The sequence below is a fragment of the Salmo salar genome, chromosome ssa07 (genome assembly GCF_905237065.1).
Source record: "Salmo salar chromosome ssa07, Ssal_v3.1, whole genome shotgun sequence".
NCBI lineage: Eukaryota > Metazoa > Chordata > Actinopteri > Salmoniformes > Salmonidae > Salmo > Salmo salar.
Genome location: NC_059448.1, coordinates 49,127,851 through 49,143,884, shown reverse-complemented (window position 1 = coordinate 49,143,884; position 16,034 = coordinate 49,127,851). Strand labels below are relative to the sequence as shown.

The following is a 16,034-nucleotide window of genomic DNA, read 5'->3' as shown; positions in this document are numbered from 1 at the left end:
GCAAGACTAAGACGCTTTGGATAAAAGCGTCTGCTAAATGGCATATATTATATTACTATTATATTACTATTATATTACTATTATATTACTATTATATTACTATAGACCAGTCAGGGGTCAGAGGTGTGAGGCATTATTTCCTTATTATCTAAATCAAAGGACAAAGTCCATTGACCATTTAGAGTGGCATTTTTGCATTACTCTTTGGCTTAAGTTACGGTAAGCCATTTTCCATTTCCTTATAGGAATAACACAGCATTCCTCTTAGTGTCATAGTCTCTGAGCACGCTTGAGGCTGTATCTCGCTACAAGAGGTAAGCATTCACACTTCTTCCTGTTTTTAGGATCCTATTGAATCAGATGTAGTTGCTGACTTACTTTGTTTTCTCTGTAAAGAATCAAGATGTCTATGGTACAGTACCTAATATCTGACAATGGATAAGAGTCCAGTCTTTAAGTACAGGCAATGCCCTCCCTAAAGATGAGCTTTACATAGCCAAAGCTAACACCTGTACACAGATCTCATACAGTTGGAGGTAACTAATAGCCAGCATATATTTTGGCAGTTCAATGATCTATACTACAGTCAAATTGAATAATTACATTTTAGTTTCAAACCTTAAATTTGTAATTTTTCCAACACACTAATTCAAACGGTATAATATAAATAGTTTTCCATTTTATTATTACATTTTTTTTCTCTATTTTCTAATCTTGAAACATTGGTGTGGTTGATAGGAAAAACAAAGTGATTTCTAAGTCTGTAGGTCAAGTGGATGCTACCACTACAGTGACGGGGGAGCTCAACCTAGCCTACCTACACTGTAGTGCAATCTTGCCTGTCCAAAGTGCACTTAAGTTCTTAAGGTTAATTGGAGAACTCTTGCCCAATAAATAATTTTTGAGTTAAGTAGGGGGTTCTTGACGTGGCATGCATGATTCTTCAGAATTCTAAAACATACTTACTTGAAATGTTTGGAAGTTAATTACCTATAGTTTTAATTTTTCAGTTTAACATTTATAGTGTTGATTCCGGAGTTAAATTAACACTAAAGAGTTAAATGAACACCCAGTGGTGTAAAATATCGCCCATGTTGGTGTTAACTTCTCTAGGGTAGGGGGCAGTATTTTGACGTCCGGATGAAAAGTGTGCCCGTAGTAAACTGCCTGCTACCCAGACCCAGAATGTAGGATATGCATATTAATAGTAGATTTGGATAGAAAACACTCTGACGTTTCTAAAACTGTTTGAATGATGTCTGTGAGTATAACATAACTCATATGGCAGGCAAAAACCTGAGAAAAATCCAACCAGGAAGTGGGAAATCTGAGGCTTGTAGTTTTTCAAGTGATTGCCTATCTAACACACAGTGACTTAGGGTTCATTTTGCACTTCCTAAGGCTTCCACTAGATGTCAACAGTCTTTAGAAAGGTGTTTGAGGCTTCTATGGTGAACAGAGAGCGAACAAAGGAAGTTGGAAGTTGTTGACTCAGGAAAGGAAATGAGTTCATTGGCGCACGTTCACATGAGAAAAGGCCCTAAAGATTGATGCTATACATCGTTTGACATGTTTCTACGAACGTAAATATAATTTCTTTGACTTTTCGTCGTGAAATTTTCGGCGCACTTCCTACATTTGGAGTAGCTTAATGAACACACGAACATCAAGAAGGAATTTGGACATAAATTAGGGACTTTATCGAACAAAACAACATTTATTGTGGACCTGGGATCCCTGGGAGTGCATTCTGATGAAGATCATCAAAGGTAAGTGAATATTTATAATGCTATTTATGATTTTAGATGACTCCAAAATGGCGGGTATCTGTATTGCCTGCTGTTGTTTTCTGAGCGCCGTACTCAGATTATTGCAAAGTGTGCTTCCCCGTGAAGCTTTTTTTAAATTTGTCACAGCGGTTGCATTAAGGAGATATTTATCTATAATTCTTTGAATAACAGTTTAATATTTTATCAACGTTTATGATGAGTATTTCTATAAATTGATGTGCTCATTCACCGGAAGTTTTTGAAGGAAAAACATTTCTGAACATTACGGCCAATGTAAAATTGGGTTTTTGGATATAAATATGAACTTTATCGAGCAAAACATACATGTATTGTGTAACATGAAGTCCTATGAGTGCCATCTGATGAAGATCATCAAAGGTTAGTGCTTAATTTTAGCTGTATTTCTGGTTTTTGTGTCGCCTCTGCTTGGTTGGAAAATGGCTGTGTGGCTTTTATTTTTTAGGCGCTGTCCTAACATAATCTAATGTTTTGCTTTCGCCGTAAAGCCTTTTTGAAATCGGACAATGTGGTTGGATTAACGAGAGTCTTATCTATAAAATGGGATATAATACTTGTATGTGTGAGAAATTTGAATTATGAGTTTTCTGTCGTTTTGAATTTGGCGCCCTGCTATTTCACTGGCTGTTGAATAGTGTGACGGTCACGTCCCACATACCCAAGTTAATAACCAGACTTGAACCAAAACCAGGCCAATCATAATATTTCCCAGCATGCTCTATTACAGGTAGACTTTTTGTTTTGTTTTCCAATATCTATGTTTTTGGATGTAATTGAATGATTAATTAATGTTATGCAACCCCAATTATAAATAACACTTTTTTCTTAGCTAATCCAATCTGTTACTTGGACTTTTTGCAACTGTTAATGGTTGTTCCAGTTTAGAAGTGTTAGGTAGTCTCATAACTTAGTCTTCCCAACCCTGGCATTCATTCTGAATATAGGTTAGGGGTGAATAAAAATGTAAAATGTTGGATATACCTGGCTGGATTCCAATGGGAATTACACATCACTTTGAAAGCCAGCATAATGTGACTTGCAGGCCTGATGTGAATAGTTTCAGGCCACTGTACTATGGTTAAATGAGGCCTTCAAAATAATAGTATTTTAATGATTGTTATTTGCATTTGTTTTGGAAAGTTTTTATTTATAACCTTCCGTTAAAAACAGCTCATATATTTATACATCATTTTTACACATAAAAAATAAAGGCCCAAAAAACAGCATTTGAATATTACATTTATATTTGTTAAAAAGTACAAGTTGTTTATTTAAAACAATAAAACAACCATCAGTAAAAGTACATTTTCTTGTAAAAGCCATTTAAAATGTGCACAAATTATTTAACAAAGGTAAAATATTTTTAAGACATGGAAAACATGTTAAAAAGCTGTCTTCAGTCCTTTGTACAGGAACAGGGTGAGTCCTTATCAAACTCGCCTCCTCCTGCTATTCAGAATCAATTACCGTCCTGTCCTTCAGGGCCCAGAGCAGATCTCTCCCCTAGGCGCATCGCCCTTGGCGCAGTGGCCACCGGGACCTTGGGTGTTGTGGGGGACCCTTCGCCTGGGGTCGAGGCCCCCTTTCTTCTGTACCACCCCAGGGCTTCCGTGGCTACCATGGCCACAGCCTGGGGGTGGTCTACCAGCAGGTTGCGGGAAGACCGCAGTGCATCCTTCAGACATGTGAGGGTGGGCCAGAGCTTGGTGAAGGCCTTTGGTGGAATAGGCCTTTCGGCCCACCCCATACAGCACGAGCTGGGGCGTTAGGTCCTCCCCTGCTGGCAGACACGGGGACATCAGGGGGCCTGCTTCCTTCCACAGGTTCATGGCGGCTCTGCACTCCCAGAGCAAGTGCCTCACCGACTCATCTTGGCCGCAACCTGGTCGGGGGCACGCGGATGTCCTCGCCATGCCCCGGGAGTGCATAACGGCCCTGACCGGGAGGATCTCGTGGGCGACCATCCAGGACAGGTCCCGTTGCCGATTCAGCAGAGCAGGATGGGCCACGTTGCACCAAACCGTTGTTGGCTCGCCTATAGCAAGCCCGCTCACTGGACACACTGGTTCCCACTCCTGCACAAGAGAGAGAAGAGAGCTGTGTTTAGTTAAAACCGTGATTGCCTGTTTTTCAAGTTTAAAATGTTTAAAAAACTTTTGGACATAGTGTGTGGGGAGCAGGAAAGAGACTGGGGCTTGCATGTCAACTGGGATCAGCCCTAGTCCTGAGGTAAGATCCCAGCCAGAACCGTGCGAGGTCCTGGGTCTTGTTGTTGACCAGGGAGGTGGCAAGAGTGAGATGTAATGCTGTGTAGCAGCTGCCCAGGAACAAGTAGACGTCAGGTAAGCCTTTCCCCCCCTTGGACCTGGGCCTCTTAACCACCTCCCTCCTCAGCCTCTCCCACTTGCTTCCCCTCAGGAAGTAAAATAGCATCTGCTCCAGAGCTAAAAGAGTTGTATGTGGGGGGATCTAAACAGAACTGATTAATAAAATATCAAATTCACTTAGGATCTCACTTGGTGAAGGTCACAGGACTGAACAGGAATGAATGTAACAACCATGTCTCTGTCACTAGCAAACAGTCATAGTGGTACTGGTAACTCTAAAATTCACTTGGAAGGCACACTGGGAAATATGCAAATAAGGCTCAACACCCTACAGCGTTAAAACAACACCCAATTGCATTTATCAATGCAGTTCTGGAAAGAACCATGAAATGTTTTTTGTAGAACCTTATATTGATTTGTGTACGGTTCTTCAAAGAACCATACCATTTAAGGTTTTGGCATCGCTCTGAATAACATTCCAACGGGGAACCTTTATTTTTAAGAGTGTAGATGAATAAGCTACCCTAACCTGTAATAGTAGGCTACAGTGGGAATGTGAAAGTAAATTAGGCTATAGCCTATCAGCATTATAGGCCTATGCAACGGCTGCGGGAGGAGTGAAGCCTGTTGTTGTTCTTCTTCTTCTTCTGCTTGTCTCTCTTATACACAGTATGTCTATACGTGTTTATCCTACGATGGAGGATGTGGACCAAAAGTCCTTGGGACTTGCTGAGATTTACCAACAGAGTTTACAATTTTTCAAAATCATGGAAGGTTCAGCAAATGTGCCCAACTTTGGTAATGATCTAAATAATATTACATTTTTTTACATGAGGTAATGCAATACACAGATTTACAGAATCATTATTATTGTGAAATACTGCATAAACCTTTATGTTGACGTTTTTGGCCACTCACATAACTGTTAAAAGTTTAAAATGTCATGCTTTGTTTATTTAACTGTATTGCTGCATTTTGGTTTAATGTGGTCTTCAAATAAATTACAAGCTTACTTTGCAACCTAATGTGAAATGAAATGTGAAATATTACATTTTCCACAGAAAAAAAAGACATTTGTCATGACTTCATTTTTGGACGCTGCTCTCAACAAGGTACAGTAACTGCTTGCTTAACAGTATTGCTAACTTTCTCACAAGTCCTTACCGGTTAGTGATCTCAAATCCTCTGTCTTGCAAACACAAGTGATGGCCCTCTTGACAACAACTTAGCATGTTGCGCAACCAAAAAGTTAGGCATTCAATGGAGTGAGGTTTTCAATCCAACTCAGGTACAATAGCACTGGTGTATTATCTTTACAGTATTTTGAATAACACAATGTTCTAATTTCCCAGACTTAATCAGCAAGATCTATTGAACTGATATTGATTTCTATTTAAGCCAAATGCATGGGCGTTCATTCTACTATGCCATACCAATGGGAGGTGGAGAATGGACGTGGCTGGTCATGTATCCCAGACAATGAGGGTGTTGAAAGGGACTACTGCGACCCAGCAAAGACCCAGAGGTATGTATGTCCACAACGTGTTGTTAGGATGCCGTGAGACAATGGCGATGTGTAAAAATGAAATAAAAGCATTGAAGATGTTCCTTTGTCCTACAGTTGCAGGATACCACCGGTTAACTTTATCACCATGACTCGTGGGCACCGCAAAGTTCGCCGCCTTGCTACGGTTTCCTCCCTGGACCAGCCAGATGCTGTCTTTGCTACCAAGTGGACCTGGTACTGGGAGGAAAACCATGGTGTCTGGACTCCATATTTGTCACCAGTATGTAGAGATGATACCTAATTTCTCCCTCTGATATGGCACAAAGAAAATAAGAAAGTGTGTGTGTGTGTGTGTGTCTGTCTCCTAAGACTGTGGTGGAGGACCTAGAGAGGGAGTACATGGATCCCTCCCGTGGCTCAGTGATTGAATTTACTGCTGGAAGATTCACCTATGAAGTCAATTTGGAAGGTAGGCAGATATCAGATGTGATTCAGTATGGTGTAGGTACAGTACAGTTAAAATACTGGTCAAAAAACAGGTTTACAGAACACTAAAGATTGAACAATGAAACATGTCAAATTTCATTGTTGATTGGGAGTACCTTGTATGTTGTGTCTGTAGGTTACTCATCCATTTTTGTATACCCGTTTTAGTCTCTGAACTGAGAAATATATATTTTTAGTCATGATCCAGATAAATACAAGCTCACACACCCAAAGACTGGTAAGAAGACGGCCGATGTTCAAATCGTCCATAGATGTTCAGAGAGCTACTGGGTGAGAGTGAAATACAGCAATCTCAATTGATGATTGATTTTCTAGGGGAAGGATACAACATTATGTAATTAGATTTTGGTTCACTGAGTATGATATTGGGTCACTAGATTTGTATTATCTTTGTGGTATGATGAGGACCATGTTGATGACACTCGGAATGCCCTCATTTCTTTCTTAAGCACATCTAATACCACCACTTCTTCTGTGCCACCTCTCTGGGACCAGTCTCGGTTGCCTGGCATTGGCTTTGAGGTAATACAAAACACTGAACATTGTGTCAATACTCCCTGACTGGGAGCCTCACCTTACATTGAAAGAACATTGAATATGAATGAGCTTATGAGGACTTTGTCTTAGTGTAAATCTGTTTTCACAGAGAGTTATGTTGCCAAACTCAGCAACAGAATACAAAGACATCAAGGCCCTTCTTGAGAAAACAACAGTGGGGTTCAACATCCACACCATTGAGAGAGTGCAAAACCCTATCCTATGGAAGTTCTACGTGCTGTAGGTTTCTAAAAGACAGTTCTATCAAAAACAAATGTATTTTGTTTTTTCTTTAGTTAGGGCTTAATTGACCCAGTATATTCCTTTTTAGGCAAAGAGATCAGATGGAATCCTCAGGGACAAGCATCAATGAGAAGCAGCTTTTCCATGGAACTGACTCCAAACATGTTGACAGCATTTGCAGAAACAACTTTGACTGGAGGCTATGTGGAACAAATGGAACTTCATTTGGAAAAGGTTGGATGGCGGTATAATAGTGTACTTTGTGTATGCAATGTTTCAATGAATCCAAATTAATAACTGTTGTGTTGGCAAAAACAAAGGCTGTCATGCCTGTGAATATTATAGCCTATTAGGGTATGCCCAAAGGATAAACAATATAATTTATAATGTTTTGCTCAAATGGCCAATTACATATTCTTACATAGAAAAATGTCGCAACTGGTTTAATAAGGCTTGTAATTGCCTTCCCTTACTGTCAGTAAGAACAAAGGCACTTTACAGCTAAGATTTAATAAATTAATGCATGTAAACACTGAGCTAAACATGGTCAATAAATCCTATTTTCAGGGAGTTACTTTGCCAGGGATGCTAAGTACTCACACAGCTACACCAGCCAGTCAGGAGCAAGGTCCATGTTTGTTTGTCGTGTGCTGGTGGGAGACTACACTGAGGGAAAATCCAGCTATGTGAGACCACCTCCTAAAGAAACCGGAGGATCCATCTTCTATGACAGCTGTGTGGACAACATCAAAGACCCTAAAGTGTTTGTAGTTTTTGAAAAGTATCAGGTTTACCCCGAATACCTCATAGAGTACAGTGATACTGCTTCTCCACCAAACCGTGCTACTCAGCCAAATCCCGTTGTCCAACCAAACCCTACTCCCCAGCCAAATCCCGTTGTCCAACCAAACCCTACTCCCCAGCCAAATCCCATTGTCCAACCGAACAGTACTCCCCAGCAAAATCCTAATGGCTCAGATTCAGATGACCCTGAGTTTAATAGATGTTTTTTGTGTTTATTGTGGACTTTATGTTGCCCATGTGGCATCTACTTTTATTTTTCTCGATGATGATTGACCGGGCCTTCGTGTGTGCAGGTGCCCTCTAGCAAGGCACTTAAGCCAAATTGCTCCAGGGATGTTGATTCGGCTGACCATGGCTCTGGTCCCATCCCTCTGATGTTCAGGGTTTCTGTTAGCCGATAAATGACAGCTTTTGGCCGTAAAAAAATGAAAAGCCGTAAAATAAAATTGTTGCTGGCCAAATTGACCTGGAGAAAAAACAACTGTAGGCAGGCTATCAGCAGGTCACCCACCACTTTACAATGTGAGCTGGAGGCAGTATGCATTTTGAAAACATACTTAATTGTTTCAAACCTGAATGTTTTACTCCATATTATGAGCCAGTCCAAGGCACTGCATTTCAGTGCAAGAGGCGTCACTACAGTCCCTGGTTCGAATCCAGGCTGTATTACATCCGGATGTGATTGGAAGTCCCATAGGGCGGCGTACAATTGGCCCAGCGTCGTTCGGGTTTTCCCCGGGTAGGCTGTCATTGTAAATAAGAATTTGTTCTTAACTGACTTGCCTCGTTAAATAAAGGTTAAATACAAAATGAATGTCTTCCTTTGCTTGAAAATCCGACCATAGAAAGGTGGAAGCAATTATTTTATAAAGACTTCATAGGCATTATGTGAGTCAAGTTTGGGGAAGCATAAGCATACAATTTATCCTACAATTTCTACCGATCTGGGTGTCAGTTATGATTTTCATATGTGCATTTTCGTGGAACAGTTTAATTTCAGTAATAATGTTTTCATTTCTAAAAATCATTGTCAAGTGGTTAATGATGAAAATATTAATTAAATTGATACAAATATAAAAGTTAAAATTCAACTAATGCTAGAGCACCAGCCTCTGCCATATTATGGACACATTGATACACCGTGATCATTGGCGGCTAGATAGCCTAAATGAGTGCCTAGTACTCGGAGATGGCCAATGCAGCCGTTGGCCTATCATTTCTAGTGATGGGCATTCCGGCTCGTTCGGCTCAGCTCACCAAAAAGAGCTGGCTCTTTTGACTCCCAAACGGCTCTTTAAAAAAAATAAGTTTTGTATTTTTTCCAAGTCTAACAGTTTGAGATAGTTTGACTATGATTGGTGTTAAAACAATTCTAATTAAATGATTAAATGAAATCAAACTGTACCTTGACCACAATCTATTTAAAAATGCATTGGTTTGTTATGAAAAAGAATGCTATTAAACATTTGCATTTAAAGTATAACTTTTCAATGTATATAAACAAAGTGCATATAAATCTAACCATTCAAAACAAATACAATCTGAACAGCATAATAGAATATTGTATATCAAAGAAAAAATAAATAACAATTTGCAAAACTGCAGCATCCCACTAAAAACATTAAACTGGTCCCTCTTTTCTCTCTCTTCTTTATTGCCATGTTATAACCAGCAGCACACAGCAATGCTGACCATATTTTGCTTTTATGAGAGATTTGCATTCAGAAATGCAAGCTGCCTCACTTTTGAGGGGCTGATGCGATTTCTTCTCTCAGTAATTATTTGTCCCATTTTCGAGAAGACCCTCTCAGAGGGAACGGATGTGGTCACTATGCACTATGGAAATGTCTATGTTTGTGCTTTTCTAATAACCAATTTCTGTGTTCTGTTTGTGCTTTTCTATAAACCAATTTCTGTGTTCTGTTTGTGCTTTTCTATAAACCAATTTCTGTGTTCGTGCAAGTGGCTGACTGAACGAATCCTCACTATCAGTACCTGCAATTTGGCAGTACGCCCAGAACCTTGTTTAGAAAACGAGAACGAAAGATGTCTTAGTTTCAAAGTCTCAGCTTAGAGAGAAGAAGCCTCGTGAGGTATTGGTCTGTTACATGCATGACTCATTATTGGTCATCACATGAATGAAGCAAACGTTAATGATGAATGATGAATAAGCTAAACCATGCAAATATAACTTGTCTGTATATAAGCGAACTAACGGGACTGCCCCGTTAGAGCTCACTTCAGAACGGTACTTTATAAACAATGATTGATTTAAGATTGACTTCAAGTGTCAAGTGTAAGAATTTCCACAACAATGTGTAGTGTTAGCGTTTGTTGCTGGCATGTCAAGCATAAATGTGCTTATCTTGCCTATGACAAAATCATGAAAGTAATTCGCAATTTCAGTGGGTTGTTTGATGAATCTGATTCAATGAATGAGGGGAGCTGTTTGCCTTTTTCCCCAAAATGTCATTTAAGGCACTCCAAAGCTTTTTACTATCATTCTTTATATAATTTATCTTTGTTTCATAGTATAGTTTCTTCTTTTTATTCAGTTTAGTTACATGATTTCTCAATTTGCAGTTGGTTTCCCAATCGGTTATGCAGCCAGACTTATTTGCCATTCCTTTTGCCTCATCCCTCTCAACCATACAAATTTTCAATTCCTCATCAAGCCACAGGGATTGATGTCTTAACAGTAATGTTATTAATGGGTGCGTGCTTATTAGTAACTGGAATAAGCAATTTCATAAATGTGTCAAGTGCAGATGCTGCTGGAAGTGGTGTTGGAGGGCCAGTAGGAGGCACTCTTTCCTCTGGTCTAAATAATATCCCAATGCCCCAGGGCAGTGACTGCCCTGTGTAGGGTGCTGTCTTTTGGATGGGACATTAAATGGGTGTCCTGACTCTCTGAGGTCATTAAAGATCCCATTGTACTTATTGTAAGAGTAGGGGTGTTAACCCCGGTGTCCTGGCTAAATTCCCAATCTGGCCCTCATACCATCATGGCCACATAATCATCTCCAGCTTACAATTGGCTCATTCATCCCCCTCCTCTCCCCTGAAACTATTCCCCAGGTTGTTGCTGTAAATGAGAATGTGTTCTCAGTCAACTTAACTGGTAAAATAAAAAATGTGATCAATACATGTTGATGATTTCATTCCTGTGCTGTTTGTAACTACCTTGGTAAATTGACTGATAACCTGAACAGGGTTGCAAGCAATGATTACTGTTTGAAGCTTTTTCTTGAGTGGACAGCTTGATAAAGCCAGTCAATATTTAAAATCACCCAGAAAATATACCTCTCTGTTGATATCACATACATGATCAAGCATTTCACACATATTATCCAGATACTGTCTGTTAGCACTTGGTGGTCTATAGAAGCTTTCCCACATGAATGAGCTTTAGATGAGGCAGATGAACCTGTAGCCATATTACTTCAATAATATTTAACATGATATCCTCTCTAAGATTTACAGGAATGTGGTTCTGAATATAAACAACAATACCTCCACCATTGGCATTTCTGTCTTTTCTGTAAATGTTATAACCATGTATTGCTATCATTCTATCATCAAATGTATTATCTAAGTGAGTTTCAGAGATAGTCAGAATATGAATGCCTTATGTTACTAGCAAGTTATTGATATCATGAACCTTGTTTCTTAGGCTACATATATTAATGTGGGCTATTTTAGAACTTTTCTGGGATGCTTGATTGTTTTTATTGCTTTACTGGGAAACTTAGCAGAAGTAGACATGCTCATGTTATTTATGTTAGTGCAGGGTGAGCTGCACACAGTGGACTTCCTACTAGGGCACCCCGCCTCAGTGCTATCAGTATAACTCTGGTTCATAGGCACATGATTACTGCATAAAATAGTTGTAGGATCAAGAGACATTCAGGGCAGTTACAGGGACATAAATTGGGTTACTTACATTGTGTCTGCCAACGCCCCTGGAATAATGTACATTTGCTGCAGCATTATGACAATTCAGCGACACAATGATAGGAATTAACTGAGCTGGGCTTGGGTCATTGATGAGTCATTATCTCAATGCAGCCTTGAAATATGTGGACAGAGTCCAGGAGCCAAGATGATTGGATGGACTCCATTCCTGTAGAGCATCTTCGGTTTCCAGAAGATGTCAAAGTTATCTATAAATGTGATTCCAACAGAGCTACAGTAATCTTTTAGCCAGGTGTGTAATGCCAGTAGGCTGATGAATCTTTCACACCCATGGCCCACCGATGGTACAGGACATTAAATAATTGGCCACTTTTTGGAATCCTTCAGTGCTAGAATCAGTTCTTTAAAATCAATTTTCAGAAGTTCCGAGGTAGCCCTCCTAATGTCGTTTGACCCCACATGGACTATGACAGCGATAGCTCTCGGCAGCAGTCATAGAATGATCAGAAGCAGCCTTGTAATGTCCTATACTCATGCCCCAGGGAGTTACGGGCATTCTTTTACCTCAAGTGGTTTCGCAAACCCATCAAGGACCGAAGGACGGTGGGACCAGATGGACCCAAGCCAGCTGTAGTATCCATCGTGGAAACAGACGCAGAAACACAAATAAGTGAGCAGTTCAGTCATCTGCGCCCAATGCATCTAGCCTTTAACATATTATCTTACCTCCTTGTTGATTGATATCCATTCAATTGTTGCAATTTCTTTTTTAGAAAGCATTTTAAAAGGGATCAAGTGTCAAACACATCCATTTTCACAAATATGAAAAGATAAATGGTATCATCATAAAACAAAATACTACATTTAGATCATACAAGGGAGAAACCTTACGTTGAATTGAGGAGATCTTTACAGATAATTTTTGTTTTAAAGATAGGGGCATGGATCAGAAAACCAGTCAGTATCTGGTGTGACCACTATTTGCCTCATGCAGCACAACATCTCCTTCACATAGGGTTGATCAGGCTGTCGATTGTGGTCTGTGGAATGTTGTCCCACTCCTCTTCAAGTTGCTGGATATTGGCGGGAACTGGAACACGCCGATCCAGAGCATCCTATGGGGGGAAAACAAATAGGGAATGATTGTAATGGTAAAGAAGGTGAGAGGTGTCTAAAATCCAATTTTGTCATGGAGAACGGAGTTCGGGGAAACGGTTAAACTGAAGTGAATGAGAGCAGAAGACCCCCTCTTAGAGGTTTGTAAATGCAGCACCCATCCAGGTATTGGTCCGTCTGGCAGACAATGACACCCTAATCCACTGAGAGACGGAGAACACAAGTCAAATAGAGAGTGAGATGGATGAACTGAACAGCTACAGAAAATATTAAGGAGAGCAATAAATGTTGTTTTCCGTTCGATGGATTAGTGTTCGATATCCATAATAAATAACAATACCTGCCTGTGCAGAAGAAGGAGGGGTTGTCATGTCAGGTTGACCATGATTCAAAAAGTGCTCCCTCAGCTACACAAGTACACAAAAGACATACACACTAAACTTACTACAGACAAGGACCAGATATGCAGAGACGATCTCATAATACACCTTACTGCTTTCTCTCTATATAGACTTCCAGTATAGGAAGAAGCAGATGCTTTGAGCTTACCCAAAGTGATGACCTAGATACAGTTAAAGTAACATTATGCAGTGGTTGTCCCTTACCCTCTTCAGGCTCTGTGCTCGGCTGTGGTTGACAGAGTACCAGCCTATGTACACCAGGTCCACCCGCACCACAGCTGGTTCTCCCAGGGTAGATGCCATGATGGAACCCTTCAGCACCCTGGACTCCCAATGAGAAGACATACCACTAAAACACACTGACAGACAGATCGACAGACAGACAGAGAGAGAGAGAGATCCCAACACCCCCCTCACACACAGCACAGGAAAGGATGCCCCATCATTCATTTTCTTTTCATAACCCAGGCCTATTTATTGTTCAGGTCAGTATCTCTCCATGCTGACCCTGACACTATGTAGGCCTGTGAGTAAATACAGGCTAGGAAAGATAGCAATTTGGCAAAGATTTGACAAAGAAAGAGAGGCCAGGAACAATGGTAGAAATGGGATTCATACTTGGAAGACAACAAAATAATTCAACAAAATAATGTTGCAGGAATGCTTATTTGATCTGTGTTTATTCTGAGATGGTTGGTGTCATGGCTTGCTGAAATAAAATGGAAAGACCATACATCCCAAATAAAATTGTGTTTACATAGGGGTGCAAGTTGTAAACACTCACAAAAGCTCTGACGAAGGCCTCGAGGCCGACATGTGAAGCTTAATAAAGGGCGGTGATACTGGCAAGATCAGTGTGCTGGTTTCTTCTTTTTTCTCGTCTTGTTCAACTGTTGCCATGCGCCTGCAGCAAAGATGGCTCAGATGTATGCATGCCTTTTGAATTTTGAACTTTGCATGCATTAACATGGTTTGAATGAGAACAATAGGAATACCGTGGTATCTTTTAAAAATATAATCCTCAACAAATGTCATTTAGATTTAAAACTACTAATCGTTGAACATGTGCCGAAGGAAGTAAAAGAGGTTGAAGATCAGTGAACAAGAGGTTATAACGAAGGAGATTTCTAGGCCCAGACTTCACAGCCATAGACGTCTCAATCAACCAGTCCATTGGAAAATACAGAGACTTCCTACAAGGAACAAAGCTCAATAAATATCAGCGAGACACAGAGGACTACCAGCTCAACCAGGTCTACGCATGGGAAGGCCCAAGGACGGGAGCACCGAGAGGCCAACGTAGCAACGCAGCGGGGGGACACGGAAACGCAGACATAGAGGCATCCACTGAGAGCGAATTCCCTACAGACAGCGACTCCAGCTACCATCGCACACAGACTGAAAACCAGTACAACAAGACTCCACGAAAGAAAATAAACGATGTAGGAGAGGCAAGCAGTCAAAGGGGGGACCAGGAACACAGACCGTGGACACGGAGCTGTAGCACGACTCCGTAAAAAAATAAAAAAAGGCCACACTGACGCACAAGTCTCAGTCTTCATCTAAGGGTCTCTCTTTTGCACCGACGTGTACATAAAACACAATTTGATACTAAAGTATATATATTTAAATGATTTAATTATTTATAAGATTAAACTTAAACACTGTTTTCCTAAAACACTGTTTCTGGCCTAGAAACCCAACAAAGAACTGTTACCCATTTTAAGTCCAAAAGCAAATGATGCCCTATGGTTAACAACTCCTCGATTAATACCTATTGTAGGTTAGTCGAACAAGAAGCCATGTCAGTATATACGAGAAAAACAAACCATATTCAGAAGAACCTCACCAGGACAGAAAAACAGGAACTTAATGAACTAATGAAAGACTCATCTTTGGTTATCAAACCTGTGGTCGTTTTAGACTATGAAAAACACAAATAAGAGATTCTGAGACAACCCAGTAATGAACCTTTCTATAGAAAACTGAGTGTTGTTCCCACACAAGTGGAGCAAGCCATATTAAACAACCTTATCTCAAAACCTGAATATGAATACCTTTGCTGCAAATGTGCCATACCTCCATACCTGTACATTTTCCCTAAATTACACAAACCTAAAACACAAGGCAATTATTCAGGCAGACCAGTGGTTGCAGGAATAGGGTCAATGCTAGAGCCATTATCGAACTTTATAGACTATTTTATTAAATCTCATGTGTAAGCATTGCCATCATATGTGAAAGACCCTATAGACTTCATAAATAAGAGCTCACCAACAACGGGATTAACAGAAGACTGTATTTGGTCACATTAGATGTCGAGTCTATATAACAGCATTCCCCACACGGGTGGGCTGGCAGCCCTAGCTCACTATTTGAAAGACCGAGATACTAACAAATACCCACCAACAAACTTTATTCTAGAGCTGGCTGAATATGTTTTGACGTATAACTATTTCAGGTTTGATGAATAATACTACCTTCAAACGAATGGAACATCGATGGGCTCCACATTCGCTCCAAGCTATGCTAACCTTTATGTGGGTAATTTTGGAACGTTTTGTTAACAATGAAAATCCATTCTTGAATAAAATCCTGAAATGGTATCGATAAATTGACAACATTTTTTTGCATATGGAGTGGAACGGGAGAAGAGCTGTCGGACTTTAGGCATTACTCAATGACATTGACCCCAATCTCAAATTCACTATTGAATGTGACACTAAACGTGTTCACTACCTCGATATGTGGATTGAGAAATCAAATGGAATCCTGTTCACAACTCGGTACAGAAAAAAGGACATAAATAGTCTGATTCAGACGGATTGGGTTAAATGCATAAGACACATTTCAGTTGAATGCATTCAGT

The 16,034-nt window shown here is 40.2% G+C and overlaps 1 protein-coding gene across 1 annotated transcript; it reads left to right on the top strand.

The window, feature by feature from the left end:
- Window positions 1-181: 181 nt before the first annotated feature.
- LOC106609507 (protein mono-ADP-ribosyltransferase PARP12) lies at window positions 182-11,232 on the top strand. Its single transcript, XM_014208399.2, has 11 exons — window positions 182-314; window positions 4,806-4,933; window positions 5,197-5,247; window positions 5,534-5,660; window positions 5,757-5,922; window positions 6,012-6,111; window positions 6,326-6,419; window positions 6,599-6,671; window positions 6,796-6,926; window positions 7,018-7,163; window positions 7,497-11,232. Exons 2-11 carry the CDS (start codon window positions 4,807-4,809, stop codon window positions 7,997-7,999), a joined length of 1,518 nt encoding a protein of 505 aa, XP_014063874.2. The 5' UTR covers window positions 182-314; window position 4,806; the 3' UTR covers window positions 8,000-11,232.
- The last annotated feature ends 4,802 nt before the right edge of the window (window positions 11,233-16,034 follow it).